The sequence below is a fragment of the Neolamprologus multifasciatus genome, chromosome 1 (genome assembly GCF_963576455.1).
Source record: "Neolamprologus multifasciatus chromosome 1, fNeoMul1.2, whole genome shotgun sequence".
NCBI classification, from domain to species: Eukaryota; Metazoa; Chordata; class Actinopteri; order Cichliformes; family Cichlidae; genus Neolamprologus; species Neolamprologus multifasciatus.
Window position 1 is genome coordinate 25,124,679 of NC_140439.1, and position 19,750 is coordinate 25,144,428.

Sequence of the window (19,750 nt, forward strand, 5' to 3'; positions counted from 1 at the left end):
AACTTAAGTATGTAATGCAAGGATGTAATCACTTTCAAGAGTGAGAAAGCATAAAGTTCGACTTTAAGTGTAATTAGATTTATTTATAATGAATTAATTAGTGCAATTTCTTTAACCACAGAGAATAATCTGTTTATAATATAATAATAAATAAGAGATTTATAATAATAAATCTCCCCTGGGAGATTTATTACCCCGGTAGGGTAATAAATCTCGATCGATATATTGATTACTGTGACAGGCCTACTGTTTTGGTATCATAACAAGCTTGCCAAACATGCATGACCACTAAGCAATGTCTAAGCAGTAGTACTGGTCTGAATGACAACAAACATAGCTAGTGTTTGGGAAAATCTGTTAGAAAACAGTTATTATTTCAATAATTGTGCTTAGCATGTGACACAGACACTGCATAAAAAACTACAACAACAAATACTTACTTGAGGAGGATGGGAGAGGGCAGCATGAGGTTGACACTGTTCCCTGCTCAGATGCAGTGTACAAGGACAATCAGGGCTGTCACAACAATGGGGTGGGGCCAAGTGGCTGCAACCCTAGGTACAATGTACAAGTATATATAATTACATATAATATATGTGAATAAAGCAAGAATCTGTTTAGGTTAGTTACTGTGCTGACTGATGCTTGCACACAGGTATGACATTTTCCTTGATTTGACCTACACTGGTTTATTTAAAGTTAATTTCAGTCGGGACAGATTAAATTTGATTGGAGAGGTCTCAGTGTACAGAAATATGTAGCACATAAATTTTAAAAAAATATTTCTTTTTCATGTTTTAGGGATCAGCTTAGGAAAAGTCATCCAATTTCAAAATAAATGAATTAATATGTATTCGTTTAGTCACATGTAAAAAGTGACCCAAACAGCAGTCTGTGTCAAAAGTCTCAAGCAGATACAGCGCCACCCTCCGGCTGCCTGAAGACTTTACAGTGATCCAACGGTTCGTCGGTTAGGAGCGCAGACGGCTTTTATTTTGAAACAAACCGCGTACGGGAAGTCGGAGGGGAAAATCAGCTGGACTCCGCGGAAATCACCAACAGGAGTATTTTCCTTTTATTTAGCTAGCTAACCATCTGTCAACTCCCATTTCTCCCTCCCTTCTTTATTGCTGTCAAACCGCCACACTGGCGATGTCGGAGTCGTACGGTAAGAGAGCACTTTTGACCGGCGGCCACCGTTATCATCCTCCCGTAGCCTCAGAGATGGGATGGGGCAGGTGTGCCCAGAGAGCTTTTTCTCATCGTAAACAGATAGCTGACAGGCTAACCGAGCCGCCGCTGAAGGCTGCTGGCCTTAAAAGTTGCCTCGTCAGCGTAAGGAAACCCACAAAGGCTGTACAGCAGAGTTTAGTGTCGCCGTGTGCAAAAAATTTACCCACGGTACAAGGTTACAAAGCTCCCCGGAGGGTATCGAAAAAGACAAGGGAAGCTGACACCTGACTGGGGCTTGGTGCAGCTGTAATATCTGACTGAGCTGCAACATTACAGTCATATATGAGGCATTGTTTTCTTAGCTTGACCATTTTACACCAAAATAATGATTATTTTGCTAGTTTAGTGGTTTAATAGTGGATGAATTCCTCCGCTGCACAGAACAGCTGACTGTAGTTTTTGTTTGCCTACATCAGAGCCTTCACAATATTTTTTTTGTGAGGGGGGGGCTTAATTGTTTGTTTGTTTTTTATTAGGATGATACCTATATCAATATTTGAAAGCTATAAAATCAAGCAAGTAAAGCCATGCGCTGTTGGTTGTTAAACATCAGTTTATTATGGCCAAAGCATCACAGTATTGTGCAGCATATGCTTGAGCCTGACTGATAAATTGATTTTGGGAGCCGATGTGCACAGTTTGTCACAGTTATATATCTGAAACCCATTTAGAACACCTGCCAAGAAAATTAAAGACAAAAATCAAATTTCTAGTTTACTACTCTTAAAATCATTCTATAATCCACAATTTAGTCTGTGCTGGACTGTGGTGATGTGGTGATATGATTTGTCTGCACCTTGATTTTGCATTGTATTTATCGCAGGTGATTTTTTTCTGTCTTGTATGAAAAAATGTACTTGTCCTCTTTAGCTATAATAATACTACAGGAGTATATGCTGGTAAATGCGGGTGTTTGCAAGGCTACTGCAGAGATTATTGGATTTACTGGACTTCATAACAGTGACGGTAACTCTCACCACTCAAGTGGGGGAAAACTAAATTTAAATGAGCTACTAAATATATGAAGCTACAGTTTCTGATTTCTCTAGAATATTTTGAAAGGTCATGTTTACAGAACTTGAGCCACACCCTCATTTGTTTATATTTTGCAAGGAAAATAAGAAATAGGTGCAGCACTTTCATTGAAACATGCAAAAATATATGGAAATACAGAATATAAGGCAAAAACAGAGTTTTTAATCAGTGTGGAAGTCAGGATTTGGTATTCTTCAGTATAGCCTGAACTCTGTTAGACAGGTTTTTGTAATTTCTTTAAGTAGTCTTCAGGAATAGTTCTCTTGGCTTCTCAAAGGACATTCAAAGCTCTTCATTGGATTTTGACTACCTTTATTTCTGATTTCTATCAGGATGATCCCAAACTGCCACTGAGTTTCAGTCCAGTTCTTGTGCATATCACAACCTTTTCTCCCTGTTTCCTTTCCTTAAGAACAACTGAGTTTGTAGATGGATCAACTGAAGGATGAGTTTTATCTCTCAGGTCAAGTTATTACAGTTCACTAAAACTAAACTAAAAAATAAAACTGTTTTTTAAAGATGGACTAACTGACGTGACATTGACTAATTCAACTAAACTTATTTAGTTTGTTGTCACATGTAGCTTCATTAGGCCTTGTTACATTTGGTTATTAAGACTTGGAATGACTGTGAGCTAACTGCCTGTGTTTGTATTATAATATCTGTTCTGAACCCCTGAAAAGCACAACCCAGATTACAATAAATAAGAAAGCTAGCACTGAAGCTAAACACTAAAATGAAACGAGCAAACTCACTGTGGAAGTGAAACTAAATTGACAAGAAAAAAGAGCTGGATATACCAAACTAAGACTACAGTAACTGAGCTTTTCCCACATTTTTCTTGTAATTTCCTGTCGTTTTAGCTAGCGTCTATAGCAACTAGTTTCATATAGTCTGATAATAATAGCCCAACTGATGTAATGTGTGTCTTTGCTTTTCCCTTTGCAGATTTCCTCTTTAAATTCCTGGTGATTGGGAATGCTGGAACGGGAAAATCCTGTCTTCTGCACCAGTTCATAGAGAAGAGGTGTAAGTCTGAAAGATCCATTACGCTCCTGACTGTTTACTGTAAACTACAGCACTACATCAGGGAATTTCTTCAGGCAAATGAGACAATAAATATGCCAGTAATTTCCACATGTTAAAGATTCCTAGGATGGAAATCAAGTTTTCAACCTTTTAAGTCAATATTTCATGAGTGAAATATGCAGTCATGAATGCAGTCAAATCAATGGATTTGACTGCATTCTTAATCCATGGATTTAACTGTGTGCATTTATACTTGCATTCTGAGTTTTATAGGCAAAACTAAGAAATCTGTCCTGTTAACTTTGGGTTAAAGCTAAGCTTCTCAGAGCTGTAAGCTGGAAAGGGGGTTGTGTTAGTCAGATAAGAAAAGCATTTACATTTCTAATATTGTTGAGGATGATCCACTGTAATGACAAAACTATTTGCTCGTCCGCCTTCACACTCATATAAACTTGAGTCTCATCCCATTCTTAATCCATTGCGTTTAATATGACCTAATATATATAGGTGTGTGTTCATGGGAATTTCTGATCATTCTTCCAGAAGTGCATATGTGAAGTCAGACACTTGTGTGGTTTGAGGAGGCCTGGCTTGCAGTCTCTGCTCTAATTCATCCTAAAGGTGCTCTATCGGGTAGAGGTCAGGACTCTACAGGCCAGTCAAATGCTTCCATGCCAAACTCACTCATCTATGTATTTATGAACCTTACTTTGTAAGTAAACATGTGCAGTCATGTTGGAGCAGGAAGGGGCTATCCCCAGACTGTTTCCACAAAATAGGGATCATGAAATGGTCCAAAGTGTCTTGATATGCTGAAGCATTAAGAGTTTGCAGTCAGACAAGTGCTGTTCTCTTGGCAACCACCAAACTCAGACTTGTCCAGTGGCGGTGTGCTCTTTACACCACTGCAACCAACGCTTTAAGTTGTGTTTGGTGATGTATCGCTTGGATGCAGCTGTGTGGCCATGAAGCTATCTATGCACTGTTCTTGAGCTGATCTAAAGGCCACATGTAGTTTGGAGATCTGCAGTGATTGACAAAATTGACTTTTTTATTTCTAGACACTGTGTGTCTGAGTTGCTGTCGTTCTTAAATGCTTCCACTTTGTTATAATACAACTAACAGTTGACTGTGTAAAATTTAGTAGTGAGAAAATTTCAGACTGGACCTGTTGGGCAGGTGGCATCCTATCACAGTACCACGCTGGAATTCAGTGAGCTCCTGAGATCAACCCATTTTTACAAATGTGTATAGAAGCAGTCTGCAGGCATAGGTGCTTGATATTTATACACCAGTGGGATTTGAAATGACTGAAACACCTACATTCAATGATTTTGATGGGGAAGTGAATGCTATCGGCAATATAGTGTATGTGAAATTTGGCAGTCTGAGCCAATCTGATATATCGACATGTGGTCAATTACCCCTTGTTTTTCTTCAGAATGACTTTCCAGTTCAAACATGTAGAGCTCAAATACTCCAGTGTCAACTTGCCGTTGTGTAAAGTAGAGCAGTGTTAGTGTGTGAGCAGAGTCAGAGGTGAATCGATTTGCTGGAACTGCACAGCAGCAGGGGAGGAGTGGGTGTCAGTAGAGATTGGAATGAAATTTCATATTCACAGATGTGAAAGGAGGCAAAAGTGTGAGTGACATCAAGCTACATCAAATTTTACACCAGGTTGAACCACATTTTAAGGCATGAAGGGATACATTTATGAAAAAACAACTTCTAAATGTGTGATTTTTATGATTGGTTCTGTTTTTTAAGGGTGAAACCAAAACCTACAACCAGAATTCAGGAGAAAAACTTCAAAGAAAATCATTGTCACATCCACACATGCTGAAATTGGCTTCTTTTTCATTGAAGTGCAGAAGCAACAGTTGTTTTCCTTACAGCCACACAGTGATAATCATATCATCACTATTAATCCCACTTATTTAATAATATTAATGCATTTACATGTTTTATTTATTTTTTTCTAGTCAAGGATGAATCTAACCACACAATCGGAGTCGAGTTTGGCTCTAAGATCATCAGCGTGGTCAACAAAATGGTCAAGCTTCAGATTTGGGACACCGCAGGACAAGAGAGGTTCAGGTAGGAAAAAAGCCCATAGTGAATATGCACTTTGCACACAAGTCATCTCTGTTATGCTGCAGACATTCAGCTAACAGTACTATAGCTTAAAGACCAGAGTAACAGACACAGGAGTTTTGGAAGGTAACGAGAGCTCAAAAAGCTGCAGTTATTAAACTCGGCTGCCTAATTGATGTCCTGAGTAAAACAGGAATAGTTTTGTTGCTTCTGATTATTTTATGTATTCCGTTTTCTGTTATATCTGCTATAACAATTTAAGGAGAGTCTGGTGAAGATATTTTCCAGAATTGCTTTTTTTTTTTTTTTGAGGTAGCACACGCCAGGAATTGGTTCTGTTGTTTTGTCCTGGTTGAATGCAGCTGTCTGAACAGAGGGTGCACTGAGCAGCAAACATGACACCCACTCACTAGTGATGCATGCCCCAGACGGTTAGAAGGTCTGTCTGTGCATTGCCACAATCCAGCTCACGTGGACTGTAGAGTTAGCAAGTTAAAGACCAACCTGATTAAACTGCAGCAGACATTTGCATCCTTATGTAGGTCTCTACAAAGTTCAGGAGTTAAATGGTTTTCACACATGCATTGATGTTTTTTCTTTTCTTCAGGGGGAATGTATTGTATACTTCCTGATTGTTCTCAATGTATGTCTACTAATCTGTGTGTGTCTGTGTGTTAGGTCTGTGACCAGGAGCTACTACAGAGGAGCAGCAGGAGCCCTGCTGGTCTATGACATCACCAGGTATCACACAATGTGATGCTAGGCTTTTCACATTTTTCTAATTTGTTCCTCCTCCTCTCCTCTCTCCACCCTCTAAGACTAAGAGGAATTGAGGATGCACAAACTGAGAAATATGATAGGCTTTGTGTTTCAAGCCTCTAATTTATTTTTGTTTTCTAATTAGCTTCCACATCTACTCCAAACTGTAACATGTCATTACCTGCCATCCTTTTTATTATTATTTTTTGTTGCAGTCGAGAGACATACAACGCTCTGACCACATGGCTGAGTGACGCGAGGATGCTGGCGAGTCAGAACATCGTCATAATCCTGTGTGGGAACAAGAAGGACCTGGATGCTGACAGGGAGGTCACCTTTCTGGAGGCTTCCCGCTTCGCTCAGGAGAACGGTAAGACCAGCAGCTGATTATTGGGAACGATTCCTGTTGTTGTTAGATGTGTAGACCATCAACTTCAAAGAATTATTGAATTGTTATTTATTATAATGTGTTCACTGACATAACAGAACTGATGTTCCTGGAAACCAGCGCTCTAACAGGGGAGAATGTCGAAGAGGCCTTTGTCCAGTGTGCTCGGAAAATCCTCAACAAGATAGAGTCAGGTATGAGCTGTAGTCAACACCCTTACTTGTGTGTGCCCCAGCGCTTAATCTGTCAAACCACCATCTACACCATCTGTATATCTCTTAACACCACTACCTCAGTCAGAAACAAAATATTTTTACATCATTCAGAAGCCCAGACAGCTAACCCATTAACTAGCTGGTCTACAATATTGTTCCAGGAAGTATCAAACTTTAACAAAAGGCTTTTGCTAAGGGACAAACTCGGTGTACTTATATAGATGATTAAAGCCTTTTCTTAACTGTCAGTAAACTAAGCACAATAGGTGTAAGTTGGTTATCTCGCTGACTGTTCACTCATGTGATCTCTTGTGTTTCAGGGGAGCTGGATCCAGAAAGGATGGGCTCAGGTATCCAATATGGCGACGCTGCTTTACGACAGCTTCGCTCTCCTCGTCGTGCTCAGCCACAGGGCACCCAGGAATGCGGCTGCTAGTGGACGTGTCCTGTAACACATACAGACAAGGTGAGGGGGTCCTGAGTCTGTACTGTTTACACAGCATTAAAAAGAAAATGTTTCTGAGGGCTTTCAAATAAGGAGAGCCTGTGTTTAGAAGCTGAAATTATGCCTTCTGCTCCCTGCAGTGTCTCTCAGATGTGCAGACTCAGTAATTCTATATTTAGTCAGTGCCCATTTTTGCTTCTGCGCACTTGATCCACCCATCATTTGAAAGGAAGCCTTCATTATGATTGTCCAAGACAGTAATCATGAAGGCTGTAATCATTAAATAGTGGCATAAAGTAAAAGGTGGATCTATGTTATTACCTACATAATACACAATAAGATGAACTTAACCATAACTATTTGCACCAGACTTTGGCTGCACTTGCCTGATCGCTGATAGAAAGTCGTTACGCCACAGTTCCAGCTGCAGTCTGACAGTTTTCCCTGTTTACATGTCAGATTATTGCTTTTGCCTAGATATTATTATTATTGTTGTTATTGTTGTTGTTATTATTAGCAGCAGAACACTATCAAGCAGTTTTGCTGATTCCTACATTTGAAGTCCACTCCTCAGGGCGCTAAAAACCAAACTAGCAGCAGATATTTAAAATATCTTGATTAATTGTGATGATCTCATCTATGACTCTCGAGTAACTGGAAATGTTTAATGATTCAAGTTTTTTTTGTTTTGTTTTTTTAATTCTCATTCCAGCACATGTATTTACATGAAGTGAAATTACAATTTTAATTTTTTGGTCCCTGTTCAGCCCAATGAGGATAAAACACATCAAGAGCGACAGAAACAGAAACAAGAGCAAGAAGTATATTTACAGTGTAAATGACAAGTCAGTTTCCAAGTGTCAGAGTTGTGTGCGGTGGATCACCAGAGTTGAAGAGACTCCAGGGAGAAACGATCACTGAGTCTTGTGGTTCTGCTCTGCTGGGTCTTTAAAATTACCGGAGACTCTTTTTCTGGAACTGCTGGTGTTTTAGGATGAGTCAAAAAATAATTTGAGAGAATAACCTTAATTCAATTTTGATGTAATGGGTTTGGTTTTTTTTTTTTTCAGTGGCAGATTCTTTGCCATTTTTGTAATAGCTAGTTGGTCAAAGCTCTGTAATTCTTTCTTGCTTCATAATGATGAGAGATGATTAAGATAACCTTTATTAAGCTTTATTAGTCCCACAAGAGGGAAATTTGTTAATTACTGGGTGGACAGCCTGATATTGATAAGCTTTTGTGTATTTCTGCAACATTTGTGTGTTTTATATGCAGGTTTGTGAAGACCAGGAGAAAAACAGCCATGTGAGACCTGATAACGTGGGGTTCAGATCGTTACGCTGGTGACTTCTCCCCGACCTTTGACCCCTAACCTTTGCACGGACCCCTCAGAACCTTGTTGCCATGCAGATAGCTCAAAAGACTTCCCTGTCACGCCCCCTCCCAGAACTTAAAGATCTCCAAGGTAACCAGAGATCAGCCAACAGTCTGCTCTTCTATTGGACCAAACTGTCCCTCCAACCAAGACCACCCCCAACACTTCTCTCGTCCACACACCTGCCAGCCCAGATTACCACATTTTAAATTTCCCACTTGCTCCAGTCGACCCTCCAGCTACTTAAACAGACAAACTAAATACAGATTTTTGGAGCAAGCTGCACAGACCTTTAGATTGAGCTAAACTAACTGCCCCCTGGCTCCAGCTTGATACTTAGTGCACTGATGCGTGGTCTTGATTTTCTCAGAAAAAAAAAAATTCTCATCTTCTGGAAATATTCCTTCGACCACATGCTAATTCAAGTCCCTTCCCTTCCACAGGTCTTCTGCTTCTCTTGCTCTAATTATCTGCTAACTCCATGCTTGCATTTGCAAACACACCACTAACAGTCACCTGTGTAGCTGTGCAGTTTGCACTTCTTGTGTGCCACCTCCACTCCCTTTCTTCACCTGATATCACTGTTTGTATTCTTCTTAAAATATCCAGACCATCATTGCAACTGAATAATTATGCATAGGATGTGATGTCATAGGTTTGGTGTCACAGGAGGAAAAAAAGATGAGGTTGTGGTGGATGAATGGCTCAAATCTGAGTGTTGAAGTGGATGGGATGAGAAGTGGCACCCTCAGATCAGACCCCAGGCTGTAAAAGGGTGAATTACCTGCTCTCAGCTGAGACTGAAGCAGATTAATTTACCTGTCCTCACCTGTGGCCACAAGCTGCGGGTGTTGAACTAGAGAATTAGTGAATGAACGTTCCCCAGCTGTAGTGTATGGGGTCTGTTAGAGATAGAGTAAGGATCTCAGTCAGTAGAAACACTGCTCCTCCATGTTGAGGTGTTTGATGCATGTCCTATGGGCTGTCCTCGGACAAGCTGTTGAGATTGCATCTCTCAGCTGGACCATTAAAAACTGTGGATGCTGGGAACAGGGAGGTCTAGGCATCTCTGCTCAGACTGCTGCTCTCATGGCCTTCAGCAGGAAATGAGTGGATGAGAAACACTTAATTTGTTTCTTTCAAGCAAAAGCAAACATGGAAATATTTGTACTTCCATGACCTGTTACATTTTCATTATAAAAATGTGTTTTGAGAAAGGGGAAAAATACCGTATTTTATTAGAATTAGCAGAAACATGGATCCTTTCCTAAAACAGAGTCTTTAACGATGTTATTTCTCTATTAAAAAGCATGACTAATCAGTAACAGCAATGGTCCCAGGGCAACACCTTAATATTGATATGATATTGCAGGAAATACACACACACTTTTACATCCCCCTTTTTCTCTCCTCCTCTCCTCTAAAGCATCCCTGTACCTGTACAGTGTTTCTGTAAATAGATTGACGCATGTTTTCTCAAACAAAATATCAGAGTATTTCATTATGAAGAGATATTACGTGTATATTATAATAGATATCATATTCAGCATCTGCTTCGTGCTCCACTGCATCATTATCATTTGAAGCAACTATACACTGGCAACTTGTAGCAGGATACTGGTGATGGGCAGTACTCAGTATTTTTTATTTATTTATTTTTTTTGTTAAACAGGACAAGCTGATTCAGATTTTATTATGAGGGAAAAGATTCTGGAACAAATTTTTATTTGTTGTTTTGGGTTTTTTTTTGACAAGCTCACAGATAATAAACAGAGGTAGCCTGACATGTTCTGAGTAGACACTGGGCTTTCATTTGTGTTAAATGAAGGTACATCTTTGAATTCACAAGTCAGCATCTGCAACTGAGTAAAATGCTGGTGTAACACTTTCTTTATCCAAAGTTTTCCACTCAAGTCCAATGACTGACCTGTCGTATATAAATGTTGCCTGTTTACATGAGTGCTGACTGCTGCCAGATGTGGGGTCATACTAACGTGTTGGTTTTAAGTTTTAACGATGGTTTGAGGCTTATCCAGTGTGTGCTTTACTCCTTGTTATCTCCTGTTGTTAACTTTGACCGTGTTAAGTCGGAAGAAACGATTATGAGGCGTGTTTTGCATCAGAGCATTCACGCGTCGCATCAGCTCAGATATACTTTAGATCAGGGGTATCAAACCCATTTTACATTCTGGGCTACATATAGCTCAATTTGATATCAAGTAGGTCAGACCAGTAAAACTATTGGCTAATAACATATAGGCTTACAGTTGAAAAAATGAAGGTGTAAATTACAGGAAAACCACTGGCAGTTCATTACCTCCCAGTTACCTACTTATCATTTAATTAAAAAACAGACATTTTCTGTTAACTTACAATATGTTTTAATTTCTATAATGAAGCATGGAAAAAAAAAGGTTTTCTGTTATGTGATGGAATACTAACAATAATAAGAGAGTCCAAAGTTTATGCCCTTGTGAAGATTTCACATTTTCCAAAGCCATACGAGGGGCCTTCTCTGGCCCCCGGGCCATACGTTCACCTTCCCCGCTTTAGAGGATATTAGCCGTTTTAAAATGAGGATTTTGAATCAGACACTTCAAATGTTTCCCATCCTTCGGTGTTTGATATCTGATGGTGGCTTTGGTTGTTCTGCATCATGTGTTTTTCTCATCAGGTCATTTGTTTGTATTTATGTGTCCTTTTTTCCTGTCATTATGAATATCATAGATTTATAATTTATTATGTATGATAAAAGGCATATGTTTTTAAAATAAATACTACTACAAATCCAGCATTGTCTTCACTAAACGAGACTTTTTTTCCCTACAATCTTTGACCAAGCAGAAACCATTTCAATGAGCTCTGTGAGTGCTGATGGATGGAATATAGTCAAACGTAAAATCAGAGGATTCCTTTTATTTCCAACAGTCATAGATTCGGTAAAGGGTCATTCAATATAAAATCAAATATGAAAAACGTTCCCACTTTGACAAACTTGTTTTGGATCTAATCTCAAATGTTGCAACAATGATATAGAACGTGTGAACACCAGTGAAGTTTCTCAGTTTCACAGCGGTAATGTACAGTACTGCATGTGCATATTTACTGCATTTCAATAGCAGTCCTTTAATCTTCTTGACCAATTATGGAACTTTAGATGTCCAGTGTCAATGTTGAAAAGCCTGCTTAGCTTCTGAAATCAGATGAGATCGAGTATGTCCAGAGCAAAGCTATGAGATGAGCCTGGTTATCAAACAGTAGGTAAAACAGAGATCTTTCACGCGATCCACCTAACCCAAATTGAAAATGCATTTATATATATTGTATATATTTGCAGGATCTTTAAAATTGTACATGGCCTTATTAAATATGCTAAATTTATTGTACAAAAACTTAGTGTAAACAGACTTATTCCAGTATACAGCAGGTGCTTGATAATGTACTGAGAGACCACACCATGTCACTGCAAGAATCAGGATTAAGACACAATGAAAATAGCCTGTTAATATTAAATATTAGTCTTGAGAATAATCACAGATGTAAATGTATTTTATTAAAAGCTCAGCGTAACACCACATAAGCCCACTTGTTTTAAATCCTTTAATTATGACAATGAAGCTTGTTCAAAGCTCAATATGTAAACAAAGAATGTACAGAATTAAGCAGTTTTACAGTGTCGTAGTTGTTACATCTGTTGTTAGTAAACTAGACCAAGTACATCAGTTATTTGTCATGCAAGTGCCTTCACAATCACATGAAACTCATTTTTCACTAACATCGTCCTGCACTGTGAAGCGTGAATCAGTAACATGTCAGGAATGTTTTGGCTTGGTGGATTTCTGCCACACATTATCATGTAAACCTAAGAAAAACACATAGTGAGTAAAATATCTCCTGACTAGAGGTACACGTCTAAACAGTCTAAGCGGGAAGTCGACTATAAAGCTTTGTCCCAATAACTAACGAAGAAGTAAGGAATGTATCATCCTGCTTCCCTCCTGTTTTCTGAGATTGTCAAAGTTCATCACATCTAAAATCACAAAGGCTCAAAACCGACTTTTAAAGCATCAAAATATTGCACCAAACTGCATTTCATTATAACTTAAAAGCAAATCTTAACAATGTAATACTGAACTCAAAGTTTCAACATTCACAGAAATCAAGTGTTAAAAAGTAAAAACAAAAGTAAAAGGGGGCCACTAACCAAACTATCATCTGCAAAATATTTACACCAACAACAGCTGAAAATGTTTGTTCACCAAGTCTTAATGGCACAAAGCTTATTTTATCTTTGTTACATTACTAGATCTGACTTCTTGTGGTTTGAACAGTCATTATTTGAGTTTACATACTTTTGTCTAATGTTCATAAATTAATTAGATGAAAACAACACAGTGATTAAATGATCAAAGCGCTTCTTGACTGGCTGAAAACCAAACAGTACATCAGCATAATGTGTTTGTATGCATTTCCTGTTAATGGTTATTTAAGCTGTAGCTGACTCTAAATTAATAACGATAAAGACGTTTGGCCTCAACAACAAACCAAAGGGAGCTCAACACACTCTAGTTTAATGAAATGCATGCAAGTAGCAATTAATTTTTTTAAGTATCTTCCATCTGCCAGCGCATCAACTGCAAATCCAACACTCAATCAGACAGAAGGTTTTAAATACAGAGGCTTAAAGCAGAGCCAAATCACGTAGATTAAAATATTCTGATATTTAGTTTTGCTAAATATTAAATTGTTGAAAACAGGACAACACAGATTTTGGTTGCCTTTCATGTATGTGCTTACATAGGTACTAGTCAAACCCTCACAAAGGCCTATTCAAAAACTGGAAATATTTCTAGAGGACACAAAGAGGTGATAAACCAAACTATAAGGAAGCTTTTTTGCCACCACACCAAAAACAAACAAACATACATTTTGACTAGGACTCTCAACATTAACACATTAACGTGTCATCATGATTAATGTGATTACAATTTGTGGAGTGCAGAATGGACAAGCTTTGGACAAACTGCCTGGAACGCATTGACAGAGTCATTTCAGGGATTTTGAGTCATTCTGCAATTCAGATGGGTTAATTGCATAAAATTTTAATCGCGTTAATTGTGATGACAGATTAATCTGCGTTAATGCGTTAATGCTGACAACCCTAATTTTGAGCCGTAAGTAAAAAATGTATTTATTTCAATTTCAAGTTATTTTCTCAGAAGTTAGTTAGTCAAAGATTTTACTCATGGATGCCAAAAAATGTTTGTTGTCCATATAGCTTCCATACATGCTTGTTGTTTTTGTGACTTACGTTATTGAAGTCAGCAGCAAGTCGATAGACTGTGCTCCGTCAGCCAAACACAGTCTATTGTTTTTGCGTCCCCTGTAAATCTTTCAGGTGTTGTCTGTGCAGCACTTCTCTGTAGTTGGTTATTTTCTATGAATGTTTCTAAATCTGCTTGTGTTTTTTCTATGTACCTGTGCTTTTAAAACAAAAAAACGCAGTGTGTTCAACTCTCTCTGATGCTGCTCCTACTTGCGTGTGTGGATGTGTGAAGGAAAGTCCGCAGTATCCACAATACCGTTGAGACCTTAGCACCAAAATGATTAAGAAAAAAGCAATGCTATCAGTTATAAAACCACTTTAAGTCACTAACGCATCAGAGTTCATGAAAATACTTGAAAATGTGTCACAAAACACGTGTGATTTTCACTGTCAGCATAAAGTGAGTCACTACCCATCAACCAAGTCTGAACCATCAAGAGGGACACAAACATGAAGCAGCTCCCAGCATTAAAAATTTCACTCTTACATATCAAAATATCTATACATCAATTAAGTGTACTCAGCTGTATTCTGCGCAAATAGGAAAATATGCACATTAAAAGTCAAGTGAATTTGAAATAAACTTTCATCTGATTAAACTACTCCGAGTTCTTGGCATAAATTTGTGTGTCTGTGTGCACACACAGGAAATGACGTATTATTATATACGTTCACACCATTGTTCACTTTACCTCAGAAGAACAAGGCTCTAGCTTTTCGACATGTCCCACTGTAGTTTGAGATCTATGTATAAAAATATGGGTACATCTTATACAGCATGTATTTAAAGGGGCTGCATCAAAGTATGGCTTTGACATACGTTTGGGACTCCTCATCCTCAACTAAACTTGTGTATTACAGACGTATCCATTATTTTTACATTTGTTATAAAGTATCTTACTCTGTAAAATACATATTATTGTACTGTCTTAGTAAAAGTGGTTTATAGAAACATGGAGGAATAAGCCACACAGTGAAACTTAACATTGAAGGAAAGTCAGCTTCCATCCTGAGAATCTGTTTGAATCCGTTTCATGTTATCATTTACATGTGTCGGTGTTTAACCCTCAAGTGACCATGCTCCTTTAGCCACTAAAATGACCAAGTGTGGTCATTTATGACCCTATTATATTATATGCAAGAACTCTTTTTTAAAGGGCTCTGTTAGTGCTTATCATACCTATGCTCTAATATCATTCAATAATACTTTTTTCTTTTGCATTGTTTATGCAAAAAACAGACCTTATTGTCTGTCTGTTACTTCTATTGAAACTATTTTCTTTGTATCAATAATACTAGAGAAAAAAAGATTCATTTTAAACCTTGAGGTATGTTTGTTTTACAGCATGCCAATTTTAACTCTAAAATATTGGGGAAAAGGACATTTAAAAAAGGAACTGCAGAAAACTCTAGATGAAGTAACTATCAAATTCATAGTAGGGAACATTAAAGTAATCCCAGTATAAATATAGTCCTACTTGGCCACTTGAAGTTTAAACTTTAGAGGTGAGAGGCAGTGATGGCGTCAGTTTTGTGTTTGTTGTCTAGAGTCATCCTGATGTAGAGAGGTCTTTTTTCCTGTTTGTGTCCTATCGCGAGCGAGCCGAAAAGCAACGCATGTACTCAGTTAGCCAGGGGTTGAACTCAGGTTGGACCACTTTTCTGGCCTTGTCCAGGTCAGCAGACTTGGCTCTCCGCCGCTCAGACCGCTGAGTCTGGATCTGATGCTCCACGTCCCGCCTGGTCTTAGCACGCAGAGCTGATTCATGGATCTATCAGGTAAACAAAAATCCAATGTAACAACAAGCTTCTGTATGTACCTGTCAACAAATCCACTATGACAGTAAAATAACCTCATTAGTCGAAGCCACTGGGCCGACGTTGTGCGTCTTCCTTCCTGCAGTGTCTGCATCTTTCTCCCCTGACCCATACAAGGCGAAAGGATGTCTGCTCTCCTTACTGTCCTCTCTGGGCAGTCGAGATGGTGCAGGCCTGACCCGCTGTGATCGCCGGGGTTGCCTCAAGGACTTTGAGGGTTTACTCTGCTGTGGTCGGGGTCCTTCAGAGTCTCTCTCTATAAACAGAAAAAGCAAACGGGCTAAAGCACCACCAACATGGAAGAGGAACTCACAAAATAAACCAGAGGTACTATAAACTATCTATGGACATTGTTTATAACAGAGAGTTGTTTGCTAAAAGTAAGTAAGTAAGTAAAATTTATTTATATAGCGCTTTTCACAGATAAAAATCACAAAGTGCTGTACAACACAGGAAATGGAAATATAAAAACAATATAACAGTAAATAAAACAATGTAAAACAATAAAACTATAAAAACAGCATAAGAAGAAATTAATCAAATGCTTTTCTAAATAAAAATGTCTTCAGCTGTTTCTTAAAAGAATCAATGGAGTCCGTGTAGCGAAGAGACAGTGGGAGAGAATTCCACAACCGTGGTGCCACAGTCTGAAAGGCCCGATCACCACGAGTTTTAAAACGATCTGTGCGCGGTACCACCAGCAGTCTCTGATCTAATGACCTTAAAGCCCGAGAAGATGAATGTGGTTTCAGCAGGTCAGATAAATATTGAGGAGCTTGACCATGCAGGGCCCTAAAGGTTAGAACTAAAATTTTAAAATGAAACCTAAAATTTACAGGCAACCAGTGAAGGGAGGCCAAGACTGGAGTGATATGCGATCTTCTCTTGGTGCCTGTTAAGAGACGTGCTGCAGCATTCTGCACAGTCTGAAGACGATTTAAGGCTGATTTGTTAAAACAAGTAAAAAGGCCATTACAGTAGTCTAAATGAGAAGAAATAAAAGCATGAATAATCATCTCAAGTTCAAGCTTTGATACCATTAGTCTGAGTTTAGAAAAAGCAAAAATACAAATTGACTTAACTTTAATCAACTTTCAGTTCATCATTTCATAACAGTGTTTATTATAACGCTTTTTCATTTATTTATTTATTTTTAATTGACTCGGCAAATGTTAATTACTTATTACCTCTGTTGCTGGCTCGCTGCTCCTCTCGTAGTACCTTTGTCTCCCTCATAGCATCAGACGCTGGGCCAAAAGAGCAAAGAAAATTGTACGTTACAGTAAAGTATCAAGCATGTATCCCTACAATGCAGTAATAGGGCGACTGAATGAAAAAGAAATAAAGGAGCTGGACAAGAGGGTTGAAATTTAGAGAATAAACTTGACAACCAAAAGCTTTGAGTCAAAGACTTAAGAATTTTTCCCAGAACGTTTCTGAGAAAAAAAAGAGGCATTAGTGGGGGTTTTATTGGCCTGTTAATGAGAAAACTGGCAAATATAGAAAACTTTTTTAAAAAGTAAAAAGACACTAGTTTATGAAAAAAGGGGAAATTTAAAAGAAAGAAAAAGCAGACGAATTTAGTAATAAAAATATGTCAAATTTATAAGGTAAACGTCAACGACAAAATTATGAAAAAACTACAGCAAAAGTGGTAAATTCAAGTACAAAATAACTAAAATTATATAAGAAGCTTTTTATAAAATATATTATACTTTTTAAAAAATATTTATTTTGCTCTTTATGTTGCCAATTCATTTTTTCTTATAAATGTACCTGTTTTTTTTCCTAATACATTTGGAACTTTAATCCCAGTCAATTTATTATTATTATTATTATTATTATTATATTTTCGGTGGCTTTAATACATAATATTTAAAATGATACATCCCAGTATGTTATTAAGGGTTTTATACAGGTTACCATGAAGTGCAGACTGTGCAGCAGGCCCTGTATCCTCCTCCTCTTCTTGAATAGGAACCCTGGGTACGGGCCCCGCGGTTCTGCTCTGCTCCTGCTGTGTGTCCGTCCTCGCACCCCCACACTCCTCTAGCTCAGCCTCCGCGCGGCCACCGGTATCCTCCTGGTCCCGTACCTGGTTCTTGCTTGGAGGAATAGGAGGACTTCTACCTCCCGAGTCCGAGTCAGTATCGGAGCCGCTCCAGAACCAGGGATTGTGCGTGTGTTCCAGCAGCCTGCGGGTCAGCCTGTACTTCAACATCTCCTCGTAACATTTAGTGTACGTGTCCCATTTGGGATCTTTGAACTTCTTCATGTACTCCGAGCGGATCCTCTTCGCCACCATCTTGCTCCTCTGAAAACTCTTTAAACTGAAAAAAACAGCTTGTTGTTACTCACGCAGAACACGCCCTAAACAGCCTCCACGCCCCTTTACACACAACTCCGTGTTTGTTAGCACCGCCAGACATTTAAAGATAATGGAGAAGCCGTTAAAACCAATGACGGAGCAGCACGAGGGGTTCCCCCTCCTCTAAGAAGCCCGCCTACATCCTGTCGAAGGCGGATGCAGGCGGGGGCAGTTTGCCTCCTTGTGTTAGGAAGAGGACAAAAGACAAATCCTGGGGACAATTACATAGTAAATGATCCATTTTTCATTCATTTAATCTGCGTTTCATTTTTTTTAAATGGCCTCCGGTAAAAAACTGTTACAAGGTTAAGAGCAGAAAGTTCCTGAACGCGATGACGTAAGTGCAACCTTCTCTTCTGATTGGCCGCAGAGGTGTAAACTGCTCTTGAGTATTCCAATTTACAGGTCGGCTACAAATCTGTGTAAAAAAAAAGGAAACACGAAACAAAAAACACGACAGGCTGTGAAACGCATGCAGCTACAGCTCTACAAGCCTGTCCTCACTGCTGAAAAATGCTGTTCCGTAGTCCAGCTAATCAACACATGCGTACAGAAAGCACAAGTGTACCATACGCCATTAGGCTTTAACTGAGAATCAGTGAGCTGGCTATTTATTGCCTGTAGCTTTTATAGCCATTACCTCCTCATGACAAATGTGTTATTTATAGACCTCCATTATTAATCATATGGCGCTAATACTGACACAGGGCAGCGATAATCGCCTGTCAGCGCCCGCAGGTGAAGCGCAGTAAACGTTAAATGTCACAGACCATCCATCCTCACTACTCAACAGCAGTGCGCGCCTCGCACGGAGAAATTCGGGGCTGTAACTGTCTAATTTTGAGTACAGTAAATATACTCACGCCGGGGTCGGATTTCGCGGAAGCAGAGCAGGACAGATGGCGTTCACAGTGCCGCTGCTGTAATCACACACAGGACTGCGTCTCCGAGCTTAGCTCCGCCCACCTGAAGACGTTTTTAAAAAGCCAAACACACCCGCAACAGGTGGCCCCGCACCGGGGTGTCAGGAATGCCGTCTGTGCGGCCATGGAACTTGTACAAAATGGCAAAAGAGGATGAAAATACAGTTTGTTTTATTAAAAGATAAATGGTGCTCTGTAGGGGGAGGAAACATGTTGTCTTACAATAGGCTACTCGGGTGCTATAAATGATGTGCGCGCCTGCAGCCTACTCCCAAACCTACATCTACATAACCTGTGAGCTTATAGGCATATAAGGTATAATCCTGCGGAGATGACCCACTGTACCCGGAGTCTGGTTGTGTCTAAAGATGGTCTGGGGGCCGGTGGGTGAGCTCTATGGTCGTGCAGGGAGGGGTGTCAGTGTCGGATATGCTACTAATCCAGTCGGTCTAAAAGGCTGAGCTGCTGCTGCCTTTGCGCATTCTTGGCAAGTCAAACACCGACTGTCGGCAACTGCTCGAAGGCGTCGCCCTTCAATACCTCTTTCACCTAGCAGCCCCTCCTCCTGCCTCTCGTCCATCCAAATATGATCCAGACATTAGTGCCAGCTTGCATTTAGATGTCCATGAATGCGCCCTGCACCTGGTCTTTCGTGGAACAATTAGCCGCACTATGTTTCGTTTAGTGCTTATCCCGGTTTATTTCCCACAGTTCTTGCAGGATTTGTTGAATACTGAAATA

At 39.3% G+C, this 19,750-nt stretch overlaps 2 protein-coding genes across 4 annotated transcripts; one reads left to right on the forward strand and one right to left on the reverse strand.

Annotated features, from left to right (window-relative positions):
* Positions 1-1,026: 1,026 nt before the first annotated feature.
* On the forward strand, positions 1,027-12,721 carry rab4a (RAB4a, member RAS oncogene family). 2 transcript variants are annotated; one of them, XM_085153447.1, is made up of 8 exons: positions 1,027-1,168; positions 3,217-3,297; positions 5,280-5,394; positions 6,070-6,132; positions 6,366-6,520; positions 6,637-6,732; positions 7,074-7,219; positions 8,475-12,721. In XM_085153447.1, the coding sequence occupies exons 1-7, from the start codon at positions 1,153-1,155 to the stop codon at positions 7,187-7,189; spliced, it is 642 nt and encodes a 213-aa protein (XP_085009573.1). In that variant the 5' UTR covers positions 1,027-1,152; the 3' UTR covers positions 7,190-7,219; positions 8,475-12,721. The 2 variants fall into 2 exon arrangements, with proteins under 2 accessions (XP_085009573.1, XP_085009563.1); XM_085153437.1 differs by lacking the exon at positions 1,027-1,168 and adding an exon at positions 1,650-2,731.
* Positions 12,722-13,773: 1,052 nt separating this feature from the next.
* Positions 13,774-19,063, reverse strand: ccsapb (centriole, cilia and spindle-associated protein b). Of its 2 annotated transcripts, XM_085153424.1 has the most exons (5): positions 18,950-19,063; positions 17,642-18,048; positions 16,906-16,965; positions 15,754-15,974; positions 13,774-15,672 (listed from the first exon to the last, which is right to left on the reverse strand). In XM_085153424.1, exons 2-5 carry the CDS (start codon positions 18,021-18,023, stop codon positions 15,490-15,492), a joined length of 846 nt encoding a protein of 281 aa, XP_085009550.1. In that variant the 5' UTR covers positions 18,024-18,048; positions 18,950-19,063; the 3' UTR covers positions 13,774-15,489. The 2 variants fall into 2 exon arrangements, with proteins under 2 accessions (XP_085009550.1, XP_085009516.1); XM_085153390.1 differs by having other exon boundaries at positions 17,642-19,041.
* Positions 19,064-19,750: the final 687 nt, after the last annotated feature.

Excerpts from the sequence above, each read along its gene's own strand:
- rab4a (XM_085153437.1), top strand. The coding sequence starts at position 2,698 with ATGGATCAACTGAAGGATGAGTTTTATCTCTCAG. Across the intron at positions 6,521-6,636 it reads CCGCTTCGCTCAGGAGAACG|AACTGATGTTCCTGGAAACC; the intron begins GTAAGACCAGCA and ends CTGACATAACAG. Across the intron at positions 6,733-7,073 it reads CCTCAACAAGATAGAGTCAG|GGGAGCTGGATCCAGAAAGG; the intron begins GTATGAGCTGTA and ends CTTGTGTTTCAG.
- ccsapb (XM_085153424.1), bottom strand. The coding sequence starts at position 18,023 with ATGGTGGCGAAGAGGATCCGCTCGGAGTACATGAAGAAGTTCAAAGAT. Across the intron at positions 16,966-17,641 it reads TGCACAGTCTGCACTTCATG|CGTCTGATGCTATGAGGGAG; the intron begins GTAACCTGTATA and ends CTTTTGGCCCAG. Across the intron at positions 15,975-16,905 it reads GCAGCGAGCCAGCAACAGAG|AGAGAGACTCTGAAGGACCC; the intron begins GTAATAAGTAAT and ends TTCTGTTTATAG.